The following is a 15,224-nucleotide window of genomic DNA, read 5'->3' on the forward strand; positions in this document are numbered from 1 at the left end:
GACTGTTTGGTTTGTCTTAGAAGGCGTTCTGCTGCTCATCAATGTGATTGTATTACTTAACAGACCAATATTAGCGCACATAAAGTGAAATAGATTTAGACTTAGACAAACTTTAATGATCCACAAGGGAAATTGTTTCACACAGTAGCTCAGTTACAATGATGGAAAGGACAATGCAGGTATAAATAGACTTAAATATAGCTATATAAAATATAACATGTATACGTAATATTTACATAATATATGTACAGTATATTATATATATAGATATATTATATTATGTCTATATCATATATATGTATTGGTTTAAATGTGAAAGATAGCCTTCCCCACAAAGGTTTAATAGAAAAATGGGCAAATACATGACAAAAACAGCTCTGTCAATGAAGATGTCCAACAGGTTTATTGTTCATTTCTTGACAATTGAGGAAAATTACATGAAGTTAATGAATTAATTTGAAGCCAACATGTCGTGCACTCTCTCTCTTTCTCTCAATCACACAATCACACACACACATACAAATACACATGCACGCACACACAGACACACATCAAATTATATCTTACCTGAATTTGGTTATCCACTACCCTTCCAGACTTACCAAGGGATGCACCTCATCATGCTAGTTTGCAGTGACAAGGCTACAAAATAAAAAAAACGTACACAGATCACCACAGAAGTTGATGAAATAACACCTTTGTCGTTGTCACGGTGACCTGTTGTGTGCTTGTGGAAATCATAAAAAAAACTACAAAACAAAAATGTACAGTGTGAGAAAGTTGGAACAAGATAGGGGAATGAGTCCATCGTCCACAAACATGACAGCAGGGGTTTGTGGGTAAATGGATGCCATGATGCCATCATCTTAACAGAACTTAAGCGTGCTTTTCAAGGCACCCTTGAATTGAAAGCAAATAAGAGGAAAAGCAAGTTTGGCTTCATGATCCTCTTCAGGGCTCGTTGACATCTATGTGGACCGGAGGAGCGTTTATCAGACAAAGTTAATTAAGACTTACAAGGAGCGGACATGTTCGAGCATTCTACAGCAAAGGTTCCCTAAAAATGAAATAAAAAGAACCAAAGCACAGAGATGGAGTGAGGTCCATTCAGGTCTTTCTCCTCTCCAAGTTCATGTTCCACCCACTTCTCCTCGCACGCTGTCAGCACTTCCAAAAACGAAGAGCAGGCGAGTTTGGAGGATTTGATGACGCTGGGGAGAAGGCCTTCACTCTGTGGCCTTGAGCGAGAAGGAGAGCTTGGGTCTGGACTTGCCTTTGCCCAGGATCATTTTCTGCTCCTCTTTTTGCTGCTTCTGTCGGTCTTGCTCCAGTTTCATGCGCTCCTCGTGAATTTTTCTCTGCTCCTCCACAATGCGCAACTGGTCTTCCGCCTGGCGAGAAAACAGGAGTGCGAAAGTTATAAACAAGCAACTTAACAAAATAGCATTTTGCAGGCTTTTAATGTCAATAATGTGGCATAAAATATCACAGCAGCATTTTCAAAAAATGTTGCAACATTTTAGGGCTTATTTTTTTTCAATAACATTTTATGAATTTGTAATCAGTGTTTTTTTAAGTGTTTTTTGTAACCCAAACCCCAAAAAGCACGGGATTTCAACAAGTCCAAAAAAATATGCTTTATTTTCATCCTAAATTAAACCTTGTCAAAAGTTTATCAACCCCCCTTAAAGGGGAACTGCATTTCTGGGGGGGAATGTTGTCTATAATTCATGTGAGACAAGGGCACATTTTTAATGCATTCTAACTCGTAAATCAAAGTCTGCTTATATGGAGTCAATATAGCCCTCTAAACAACATCCAAAAACCACCAACAATACTCCATTTTCATTTTTTCACCTGAATATTAATTAAGTATTTGTGATATTATTATTAAAAGCGCAAACGTTAAGGACCTATTTTAGCAGCGCCTTGTCACAGAGAGCTAATTATGCTGCTGTATTGACGTTATCAGTTGGTGAGCCGCTTCCTCGCCTCAGAGCTCCCTAAAATGTATTCTGGATTATAAATCATCCTCCTCACCTGTATGGTAAAAGGATGAGGACATAATCTGACCAGATGGTCAACTCTGACAGTCAATTTAGACCCGTGAATGGCAAAAAAGACCCAAAAAGGAGTGGATAATGAGTCATTCTTCATCTAAATTAAAAATCAACATTATAACAGTCAGCATCCCAGTGACAGCAGACATTGCACAGTAAGTGATGTTTTATTATGTTTGTTGTCTCTCATGAAGTCTGCAGTTAGTAGTAATCAGTGATGTTGTTGAAGAAAAAAGTGAATGTTGTGTCGCGTTTGTAAAATGAATGCGCCAGCGTATGCTTAAAATGATCAAAATGCGTAAATATTAAATATTACATGTTACTATGAATGTGCCGGTTAGTACACTACATATATACTTACAGCGTGTATATAAAATCTTGATAGAAATGTTTAGATGTTTAAGCGCATTATAGGCAGAATAGAGCGACACCTATAGGCCCAATCGTCATATATATATATATATATATATATATATATATATATATATATATATATATATATATATATATATATTTTAGGGCTGGGCGATATGGCCTTTTGTTAATATCGCGATATTCTAAGGCCATATCGCGATACACGATATATATATCGATATTTTTGCCTTAGCCTTGAATGAACACTTGATGCATATAATCACAGCAGTATGATGATTCTATGTGTCTACATTAAAACATTATTCTTCATACTGCATTAATATATGCTACTTTTAAACTTTCATGCAGAGAAGGAAATCACAACTAAAAAAATCATTATTTTTTTTGTACAGTGTTGATCTGGAAATATTTGCCTCGGCATTTTGATGGTGTGGACGTGTGGCACCAAACGGAGATATTGACGTGCGGAGTAAGCACTCTTCATTGTCTAGCGGGTGACTTTTCAAATGATGCTACATATTAGCTGTGTAGCCGAGTGTCCTGGGTTTGCTTATACAGTGTACTTATCTAATAAAATAATAAACGGGAGACATTAGAGCAGGTTCGGTAGCCACCGCTTCTTTAATGTCAACGTCACACACCTCCTTCCACAACCACACACACCCTACGTCACAGCCCTATGGCAACAACTCTGGAGGGACAAAACTCCTCCTTATCTAACACACTCCGGTAACTTGGGACACCCTGAACTGTTTGTTACAACAGTAATGCTACTTTTTATAGTAACGCTTTTGCCCCACACTTGACAAATTACGGTTGTCTGTTCGACATATTCCCACTTAAGTTAAAGTTAAAGTACCAATGATTGTCACACACACACTAGGTGTGGCGAAATTATTCTCTGCATTTGACCCATCACCCTTGATCACCCCCTGGGAGGTGAGGGGAGCAGTGGGCAGCAGCGGTGGCTGCGCCCGGGAATCATTTTGGTGATTGAAGCCAAACCACCGCCAGACGATGGACCCCCCTGCTGTTTTTCTTGGGAATTAATTATTCCTCCATTTGTTACCAGATTCGCACCTTCTTTCTCTTGTATCACCGCTCGCCCCACTGCGCTAGCATCACAGCTAACGTTAGCCATGCTGCTACCTCTCTGCTCGGGGAGGGCGTATACGTATGTGACATATGACGCGACAGTATGTCGTGTGCAAGAAGGTGCGCTTGCTGTCTGTGAGAAGGAGAGACAGGAAAGAGCGAGGAGAGCCTGTAGTGTAATACCCGCAGCTAAAAGCAACTGCGTGAGAACGTATACTCGATATCACGATATAGTCATTTTCTATATTGCACAGAGACAAACACGCGATATATCGATATATCGCCCAGCCCTAATATATATATATATACACATACATATGTGTGTGTGTGTATGTATATATATATATATATATATACTGTATATGTACATACATACATACATATACATTTATATATATATATATATACATACACACACACACATATATGTATATACAATGAAGAACATAAGTATTTGAACATCCTGCTATTTTGCAAGTTCTCCCACTTAGAAATCGGCTTTTTGCCGATATCCGATATTGTCCAACTCTTTAATTACCGATACCGATATCAACCGATACCGATATCAACTGATACTGATGTATACAGTCGTGGAATTAACACATTATTATGCCTAATTTAGACAACCAGGTATGGTGAAGAAAAGGTCCTTTTTTTAAATATTAATAAAATAAAATAAGATACACACACATATGTGTACATATACATATATATATATATACACACACACACACACACACATATACATATATATATATATATATATATATATATATATATATATATATATATATATATATATATACATACATACATACACACACACATACATATGTGTGTATATATATATATATATATATATATATATATATATATATATATATATATATATATATATATACACATGTGTGTGTGTGTATATATATATATATATATATATATGTGTGTGTGTATCAGTGACGTGCGGTCACTGGAGGCAGGTGAGGCGGGTGATACTCTTTAGGGTTCAAATGTTTGTAAATCTGACTGTGATGAAGTCAGTGCCTCACCGCACGTCACTGATATATATATATATATATATATATAAATATATATATATATATATATATATATATATATATATATATATATATATATATATATAATATATATATTATATATATATATAGAGAGAGAATCCCACAAAAGTGAGTACACCATTAAACCATTTTTGCAACAGTACATCTTTTTGTGGTCCAATATTAGAAATGAAGCTTGGATATATAACTTGGAGCAGTCAGTGTACACCTGGAAAGTGCAAACTGTCATTTCTATAGCAATGTCCTTTAAGGTTATCACAACAATTAACACACACAACAATCACAACTTTCCATTGCAATTTTTGAGAACTGCAAATTGTCGAGTACGTTTGCATGCAAATAAGTTGATTGACTATATTGTGCACAGCAGTGCTCCCCAATTATGACCCCCCTGGGGCACAACATTTTCAGCAAACCCTGTAAATGTAATTAGCATTGAGAACTTGATTATATACATCTATTAATCTGTACAACACATTATGTGAGTTACGACAGCTCCGAGTCCTTATAGCGCTGCACAATTAATCGACATTACGGTTCTAATTACTACAATAACCTAATTGCAAGAGGCTGAGTTTTTTTCTTTCTTGTTTTGTCTTTGAATCTGAATGGTCAAGCCTGGCTTCCTTGACCCGCTGGCCAATCACAAGTGGATACAGTAAACAGCAAGTTTGTGTGCACTGCAGTCAATGCAGCCAGTGTGCTATTAAATACTACTTGCATTGTATTAGCTGCAAAAAAAAAAGTAAAGTGACAGTTTAAAATGGCTGAAGGAATTTCTCCAGTGACAGCGGTACAAGGCCTGTCAACTTCGTTCAGGTGGATGACGATGAAGATACGACAAGCAGCCAAGGACGGTGTAAGCAAACCTGGGTGTTGTACACGTAAAACCCAAATATTTTTGAAAGCAGATTATTGCATATTGTTCTATAGTGTGGCAACCTAAAAGAAGAATATGTTGATTGACAGTCTAAAAGTACAGTGGAACCCCTATTTAAGAACGCCTCAATCTGCGACCTTTATGATCTACGAACCTTTAGATTGAGCCAAATATGTCTCAGTGTGCGAACAATTTCCCAGCTTCCGAATTCTTCATTCATTTATTTTGTGCAACGCTGGAAGCCCTATGAGGGCTGCTATTTTGACGACATCACTTCCTGTACATGCGGGCACGGCCATTTTGAGGAGGCGGGGCTACCATCGTCCACTAGTTTACATATTAGCACATGGATTGGCTCACAAATTAGAAGAAACAAGTCCATAATTGCAACAATTATTAAAAAAAAAAGAATGTGTATATGGTTGCTGATCTTTCCATAGAGGTTAAATATCTTTGCACGGACAACGAGAAAGTGCAAAACGAGGTCGAAAAGCTGTTACTCGTAGGGCTAGTCGATATATTGTGATCAAGTTTTCAATAATATTGGTCGACACAATAATTACTGATATTTTTTCTGACCTATGGAAAATATGGACCAAGAGAAAAATAGATTAAATGTTGAAATGTGTATTTTAAATGTAACCTTATTCTGATTATAATGCCCTCCGGCCATCATGACAGAAAGGAGAGAAAATGTAAGCAACCATGGAAAACACTTAATCAATGTAAAAAAAATTGTAAAGCCACAAACATTTAATAACAACCTCTCTAAATTAAGATGCAAAGTTTAACAAAATAGTGCAAAGTGTGAAAATGTAAACAGAGAAATCTGAGAACAACAATATTTTGCAGGTTTGGTGCCAGGACGTTACATGGTCTGTGTAACATTTTAATTGTATTCTTATTTAACTATGGAAATGAATGAATGTTATGTAGTAATTATGATTGGACAAAATTATTATGTTAAAGTAGTACTACTCAGACCTACTCAGTGGCCTAGTGGTTAGAGTGTCCGTCCTGAGATCGGTAGGTTGGGAGTTCAAATCCCGGCCGAGTCATACCAAAGACTATAAAAATGGGACCCATTACCTCCCTGCTTGGCACTCAGCATCAAGGGTTGGAATTGGGGGTTAAATCACCAAAATGATTCCTGGGCGCAGCCACCGCTGCTGCCCACTGCTCCCCTCACCTCCCAGGGGGTGATCAAGGGTGATGGGTCAAATGCAGAGAATAATTTCGCCACACCTAGTGTGTGTGTGACAATCATTGGTACTTTAACTTTAACTTTAACTTTAGTACATTTGTTATATCTTATTTATTTTATCAATACAGTCCTGCACTTTCGTTCCTACCTGTATTTTCCGTACATCTGAATAAGGAACGGATGTGTGTTGAAAAGAAAAAGGACTACGGTCTGTTGGGAAAAGTCCAAAAAATTGCGATATTGTCGAGGTGACTTGTCCTATTTTATCGACAATTTCTTCCCTCTCTGCAGCACTCATTTTTAATATCTCTTCTCACTCCGGGCAGAGAATCAACAGCGAGACAGCTCAACCAAAGTTGAAAGTTGATTCTTTTACCTGATTGTATGTAGGCATGTCCCTCCTATTGTTCACTGACCCTTCCTGTTTTGCTACTTCACCAAACCGCAAGTGCAAGTTCATGCAACCAACCATGCTTCATTATTTCAGGTTTATTCCGACCCAAAAATATTAAAGTATCGACATTTTTATTGAACGCATTTTATACTGATATCGATTACATGTCTATCGCGATATACAGTACACTGTGTTCCAAATTATTATGCAAAGTACATTTTACTCAAATTGTCATCAATAATTGATGCGAATGTCAGTCAGTATAATTTTCAAGTCATCAGCCTTTACGAGTTTAATTAAAATTTCATTGAACAAATCTCGAAATGATAACAGTATTTTTACAATAAATAAATACAATAACTCAAAGTCCACTGTTCCAAATTATTAAGCACAACAGCGTTTGAAGACATTTTCATACCTGCCAACTTTTGAAATCAGAAAAACCTAGTAGCCAGGGTCCAGGGGCCGCAGGCCCCGGTAGGTCCAGGACAAAGTCCTGGTGGGGGGTTCAGGCTTCGCCCCCCGACGCAAAATGATTATTAGCATTCAGACAGGTTAAAATGTTGCTAAAACCATCACTTTTCTATCAGGCACAGTGACTTTTCAAAACAAAAATATTACAGCAAAAATCATATGGGTTGATTGACATGTTTATTCTGTAAGCTAACTTCAATAGTTTGAAATTATTTTGACAGTTAATGCCAGTTATCCTGTCAACCTTTCACAAGACTTCAATTTGTTAATTGAAAGTATAAACAGTATAAACACTTTTTACAGTAAACAAATGGTAAAACAGTACTAAACAATTCCATTAAAAAAAAAATTGGTGTCATTATTAACTTTCTGTCCAAGCTTGTATAATCTACTGCCTTGTTCAATTGTATAAAATATTCTGTGCCTAAAATTCACATTTCCATCACAATTATCATACTGTAAACATGGTAAGCTAACTTCATTAAAATTAATAGTCCTGTCAATAGCATGGAATTACAATTCAAATGTAGTTTTTTTGTAAGCCTTTCAAAAGAATTCAAAATATGAAAAATTAATGAAAATTAATTTAAGCCATCAGACACTTGAAAAGTGGCACATCACATCTCTAATGTAATCATTTTAACTTTTCAACAGAAATAGCACTGCAAAAATATTAAGGACATACTTCTGTATTTTGGTAGTTATGCTGTCAACATTTAACAAGATTTCTTCAACTTGGACTTGAAAGCATACATAGTATAAACACTTTTAACAGTATAACAGTACTAAACAATTCCAATAGATAACATTGGTGTCATTACCTTTTTGTGGCTAAAATCCGAAAAACGTTGAAAGTTTTCCACTTGTATCGCTAGCAACGGCATTAGACTTGTGTTTTTTTTGTCCCAACGTGGTCTTTTACATCGCTAATACCTCCGTGTCCGATCGAAAAATCTTGTCTGCACAAGGTGCAATTCGCGTAGTTTTCACCCTTTTTGGAACGGATAATTATTCCCCGATAGGCTTTTGAATATTCTTCACGGAATGACTGCAGTTTTCTTTTCGGTTTAAGACTCGTTTGCGATGTTTCTCCGGCTGATTCCATGATCGTTCGCTCGTTTGGAAACAATGGCAACAGGTGCCTCGTGCTTGGCAGCGGTGCTATAAATAGCCTCGCGCATTTAAAAAATTTTTTTTTTTTTAATTAATGAAAAAACGTATTTTTTATCACTGCAACCGTAACCCGCAATAGGTTGATGAAAACCGTACTAATTACGGGAAAACCGGAGTAGTTGGCAGGTATGCATTTTATAAGCTGTAAAGAACTCAAAATGGTCACATGTTGAATTTGTAGCATTATAAGACCATATAAATTAAAATAGTTTTGATTGAAATAACTTTTGATTAAACCGGCTGAGACACATGTTAATATAGGACCCCTTGCTTGATATCACTTTCATAAGCCTTGCATCCATTGGACTTGTAAGTTCTTGGACAGTTTCAGCTTTAATTTATTTGCAGGATGTTAGAATAGCGTCCCAGAGCTGCTGCTTGGATACGAACCGTCTCCCACCCTCATAGATCTTTTGCTTGATAATGCTCCAGAGGTTCTCAATAGGGTTGAGGTCAGGAGAGGATGGTGGCCACACCATCAATTTCTCTCCTCTTATGCCCATAGCAGCCAGTGACTCAGTGGTGTTCTTTGCAGCACGAGATGGGGCATTGTCATGCATGAAGATTATTTTTTGTTGTTCTTTTTGTACCATGGAAGAAAGTGGTCAGTCAGAAACTGTACATACTTTGCAGAGGTCATTTTCACACCCTCAGTAAAGGGACCTACCAGCTCTCTCCCCATGATCCCCCCCGGCCCCCTTGCAGCCGTCTCAAGCCTTGGTGAACATTGTTGACTCATTGTGGACTCCAGAGGTACCAGCGGATTCAAATACCTCTTTGCTGCTTTGCAATGGCCTTTTAGCAGTTTCTCTTTTAATTCGATGAAGTTGTCTGGCAGAGACTTTTTTTTATTTTGCCTTTATCTGCACAAACTCGCCTGTGCTCTGAATTAGCAACAAACTTCTATACAATTCGATGATCTCGCATAAGTTTTTTGGAAATATCCAATGTTTTCATACCCTGAGCAAGGCAGTGTACTATCTTACACTTTTCAGCAGCAGAGAGATTGTTTTTCTTCCCCATATCCCTTGAAACCTGTGGCCTGCTTAATAATGTGGAACATCACTTTTAAGCAGTATTCCTTTGATAGGGTTTACATGGGAGACTATTTATCACAGGTGTCTGAGATTGATGTCAATGATCTACAGAGCCTTGAGACACAATACCATCCATGAGTTAAATGGAAAAACAAAAACTAATAGAAGTTTTTGACTCTTAAATCCAATTTGTATATTAATTTGGAACACAGTGTATGTTGATATCGTTTTATCGGCCCAGCCCTAGTTGCTCCTGTGGAAAAATTAGAAGCAGCTGGCATCAAGTCGCCACTTATAAGGCGACTTGATGTGCAGAGGTGACCATGCTGGAGCCAGCACGTACGTACATAACAAAAGGAGAGCCGTGGGTGGTTGGAAAAGTTTAAAAAGAGGACGCCAGCACTCATAAGGTGGTGCATCATGGTGAGGCTGCTAGCTTCCGACAAACTTGTTGTGGAGGAGTTTATCAAGCACTTCGAGGATTTTATCGGCAAAGAGGGATTTCTACGACAGCAAGTTTTTAATTGTGATGAGACCGGGCTTCATTTTTTTTTTTAAAGATGCACTACCGGGACACACGTCGATAAAGGATCGCATCACACTGCTAGCTTGTGCTAACGCAAGCAGTGACTAAGGTGAGGCCACTTCGAAACTTCCAGGCTGTTCAAAATTGCCTAAAATATTCACCGAGACAAGGTAAAAAGGATGATCCTTTTTTGTTTTTTATTATAGAAACATGTTTGTTAATGTGCTGACAAGCACCAACGAGACTTGTGTGTGTGTGTGTTTGCACCTATGACATGTGTCGTTTGAATAAAAAAGAGATTGTTGAGCCATTACCCCCTAAGTATGTTCGTTTGAGATATATATATATATATATATGCACACACACACACACACACACACACACACACACACACACTATAATGTGTATAGTGTGTGTATTTCTTTTTTATAAAATAGGGACTTTTGTCGAGGCTAGAACTAATTAATCATGTTTACATACCGTATTTTCCGCACTATAAGGCGCACCTAAAAACCACAAATTTTCTCAAAAGCTGACAGTGCGCCTTATAATCCGGTGCGCCTTATATATGGGTTAATATTAATATTAATTTTCATAAAGTTTCGGTCTCGCAACTACGGTAAACAGCCGCCATCTTTTTTCCCCGTAGAAGAAGAAGAAGCGCGCGGTGCATGCTGGGATATGTGACGTTTCATTTCCATTTGTGTGTTTATGTAAAGACCCCAAAATGGCTCCTATTAAGTGTGTTGTCTGTCTAATTATAAATAATGCAGACGAGGCGTGTTAACTGAGTTCTCAACGTTTACTCACAGCGTGCTCATAACCACATTCTAACTGCCAGCATACAACAACGCTTCTCAGGGCTACCGCACATGCTCGTCACTATCGTTGCATGCTGGGTAGTGTAGTTGTTATATTTGCTAGCTCATAACATCACATTAAGAGACACGCTTACGCGCTTAATTCAATACTCGCCGTCATTCATGGTGTATTGACAAAAGACCTCCAGCCGCTAGATATTGGTGTCAACAGGGCATTCGAAGCTAGACTGCTAACTGCGTGGGAACAGTGGATGACAGAAGGCGAACACACGTGACGTTCACCAAGACAGGGAGACAGCGCCAGACGACATACGCCACTATCTGCCAGTGGATCGTAAATGCCTGGGCAGATATTTCGGTCACAACTGTGGTCCGAGCTTTCCGGAAGGCAGGATTCACAGAACTGCTGGACAACAGCGACACTGACTCCGATTACTTCGACGAGACGGAGCCGGCCATTTTGGATCCCACATTCGCCCAACTTTTCAATTCGGACACCGAAGGAGAAGAATTCGAGGGATTTATGAATGAAGAATAACTTCAGAAAGTGAGCGTTATGTTTATTTTGTGTGTTGTGACATTAACGTTCGAGCAACATTATGTTGCTATTGCTCTGCACTATTTTGAATTTTACTATGTTTGTGATTGCACATTTGCGTACATTTTGGGAGTGAACAGAGTTGTTAGAACGCTGGTTTTTAATATATTATTAAAGTTTGACTGACCTATCTGACTGTTTTTTTGACATTCCTTTAGCGCAGTTAGATGCGGCTTACAACACGGGGTGGCTTATAGGTGGACAAAGTTTTGAAATATGCCGTTCATTGAAGGCGCGGCTTATAACCCAGGGCGCCTTATGGTGCGGAAAATACGGTAGTTTCTTATGGGGTGCTTTGCTTCCCTACATGAACTTTTCATGTTTTCGAACCATGTTCATGAACCAATTAAGTTCCCAAATTGAGGTTCCACTAACATTTTAGCATTTTTTTAAATTAAAATGAATACAATTTTAAAAAATCGCAAATCGACGGGTAATTGTCATTTTTGGCAGAAAATTGCAATTAGGTTTTTTAAATTCAAATTTGTGCAGTCCTAATTCCATTTTTCTTTTTATCCCTGTCACAAACCTCGCAATCTCTTGCTGTGTTAGCTCTCTTGCGATGTGTTCAGAACAGGGAGCCTGTTGTTTAGATTAAGCACTGCTGCCACCTAGCTGCAGACGTGTGTATCGTTTTAACATGAGTACTAGAGTGTACACTAGGGCTGGGCGGTATACTGGTATTACAGTTAATACCTGTATATTTTAGAAAGAGATATATGAGGCATTACCAACATACTGCAATCTTTTGATGTGCCTTTGTTACGGCCGTTTGGGACTAATGCAGCACACCGCCGCCGGGGGGCCCGGCAGGCACCATAGCTACGGAACGGTATGGTGCGTGCACAAAGTCACTACCGTGCATTGCCGACACGACCCACCGCCACAGTCGCCTTCGCGCACAGGCGACGTGCCCGCACCTTAGCGCCGGCACCTTGCGGGCGACGGCTCCTCTTTATGAAACCAAGGGTAACACAAGCCGGTGAAAAGATTCAACAGAACAGCCGTTAGAGCCGACAAACTGCCGCTGCTAAATGCTAAAGCTAACAAATACAGTTCAGCTGAAATCCTGACTGAAGTCACACGTCACTTGGCAACAGACACAGCCTTTTAAAGGCACACACACAATCATTTCTCTCAACTGCATATGACATATTTAAAGTTTTTTTAGTAATGCATTATTTACTTTCTCTAGTAATTAACAGAGGTGTGGACTCGAGTCACATGACTTGGACTCGAGTCAGACTCGAGTCATGAATTTGATGACTTTAGACTCGACTTGACAAAATGTAAAAAGACTTGCAACTCGACTTAACATCAATGACTTGTGACTTCACTTGGACTTGAGCCTTTTGAATTGTCATGACTTGACATGACTTGCTACTTTCCCCAAAACCCAAAGATGAAAAAGTTATTCGGGAGCGCTCCGTATTTTTCATTGTGTACTTGTCTATCAGCGTTGCGTGTGTCAGCTGGTGTGGTCTCAGTACAACAGCCAATCAAATTAGATCTACTTTGTTTTCATCACACAGCATTCATCCAATCAAATTGCAGGACAACCATGTCCAAACCACACGCCAGTGAACAAAAAATGATACCTAAAATAATTTTGTTTGGGTATAAAAATTACGAGGTGGTCAACACAAAACGATTTGCAGTATGCAACACATGCGGTTCGAAAATTACTGATGGAGAGGCAACAACTTCCAACTTCGTCCGGCATTTGAAGTTGCACAAAGAACGGTAAGTTTTGAATGTAAGATAACGTTTATTGGCTAAGTAACGTGACTTTTATTTGCTGTGTAGTTAAATCAGTGAGGCTGTAAACTCACTGCTAACGTTATAACGTTATTGCAAACACGGGAATCTGTTGCAGTTCACTACCTTATTCATACTTTTTGTTCAGTGATTTTTTTTAAGCAGGGTTACGTTAGTCAATATATCACACGTAACGTTAGACGGCGGTCAGCAGCACCGCGTATTTTAGCCACCTAAAAAAAGACAAAAATAGTAAAATAAAGGTCAGTTAAAATGTATACTATATTATGAATATGTGTACCATTTTAGCTAGCTTTCTGACATACTGTTGTTTGTTTACCTCAGTGGTCCCCAACCACCGGGCCGCGGCCCGGTACTGGTCCGTGGATCGATTGGTATCGGGCCGCACAAGAAATAATTTTTTTTTTTCTTTCTTTTTTTAATTAAATCAACATAAAAAACACAAGATACACTTACAAGTAGTGCACCAACCCAAAACAACTCTCTCCCCCCTTTTGTTCTGGGCATTGAACATGAAGACTCTTCCTTCACTGTTCCGAGTGGCCATGAGAGTCTTGGCAGTGCCTGCCTCCAGTGCTCCGGTGGAGCGAGTTTTCAGCCATGGTGGCATCATACTAACCCCCATCGTGCACAAATGACTGACAGACTCTTGGCTAATTTGGTCTTTTGCAAATGCAATGCAGCATAGGGCCCTGACATATAAAAAGTACAACTTTTTTGTTATGTTCACGTATATGTCATGTTTTTTAAATGTTAACACTTTTGTACAAATAAGTACATTTGCACTTTATTTTTCAATGTGTTTGTTCTGTAAAGGAATGAGTTAATGTTTAAAATGACTGGTTAATAGTGCTATTATAAAGTGCAATGTCAGCACAATTTTCTTTCCTGCAATTTAAAATGCACTTGTTTTAATAAATAAATACAGCGTTTGAAAAGCATACACAATCTGTGTTAATATATTAGTCTGTGGTTAAAAGGACTTGAAAGGACTCGAAACTCAAAATGCAGGACTTAGGACTTGACTTGAGACTTTCCAGTCTTGACTTTGGACTTGACTCGGGGCTTGCCTGTCTTGACTCGGGACTTGACTCGGACTTGAGGGCAAAGACTTGAGACTTACTTGTGACTTGCAAAACAATGACTTGGTCCCACCTCTGGTAATTGATTACACTTATTAAGTGTAATTAAGTAATTCCATTAGTAATCTAATTACTTTTTTGGTTAAGTAACAAGTAACTATAATAAATTACTGTTTAAAAGTACCGTATTTTCCGCACTATAAGGCGCACCTAAAAACCACAAATTTTCTCAAAAGCTGACAGTGCGCCTTATAACCCGGTGCGCTTTATATATGGATAAATATTAAGATTCATTTTCATAAAGTTTCGGTCTCGCAACTTCGGTAAACAGCCGCCATCTTTTTTCCCCGTAGAAGAAGCGCGCGGTGCATGCTGGGATATGTGACGTTTCATTTCCATTTGTGTGTTTATGTAAAGACCCCAAAATGGCTCCTATTAAGTGTGTTGTCTGTCTAATTATAAATAACGCAGACGAGGCGTGTTAACTGAGTTCTCAACGTTTACTCACAGCGTGCTCATAACCACATTCTAACTCCCAGCATACAACAACGCTTCTCAGGGCTACCGCGCATGCTCGTCACTATCGTTGCATGCTGGGTAGTGTAGTTGTTATATTTGCTAGCTCATAACATCACATTAAGAGACAC

General features: G+C 38.5%; 1 protein-coding gene across 2 annotated transcripts in view; it reads right to left on the reverse strand.

Moving 5' to 3' along the window:
- Window positions 1–380: 380 nt before the first annotated feature.
- arglu1a (arginine and glutamate rich 1a) overlaps window positions 381–15,224 on the reverse strand; it is a 30,803-nt gene continuing 15,959 nt past the window's right edge. For both annotated transcript variants that reach the window (XM_061926293.2, XM_061926294.2), the window contains one exon: window positions 381–1,391. In XM_061926293.2, coding sequence (XP_061782277.1) covers window positions 1,227–1,391 — 165 coding nt within the window. In that variant the 3' untranslated portion in view covers window positions 381–1,226. The remainder of the gene's footprint in view (window positions 1,392–15,224) is intronic.

The sequence above is a fragment of the Nerophis lumbriciformis genome, linkage group LG31 (assembly GCF_033978685.3).
Source record: "Nerophis lumbriciformis linkage group LG31, RoL_Nlum_v2.1, whole genome shotgun sequence".
Classification (NCBI taxonomy): Eukaryota; Metazoa; Chordata; class Actinopteri; order Syngnathiformes; family Syngnathidae; genus Nerophis; species Nerophis lumbriciformis.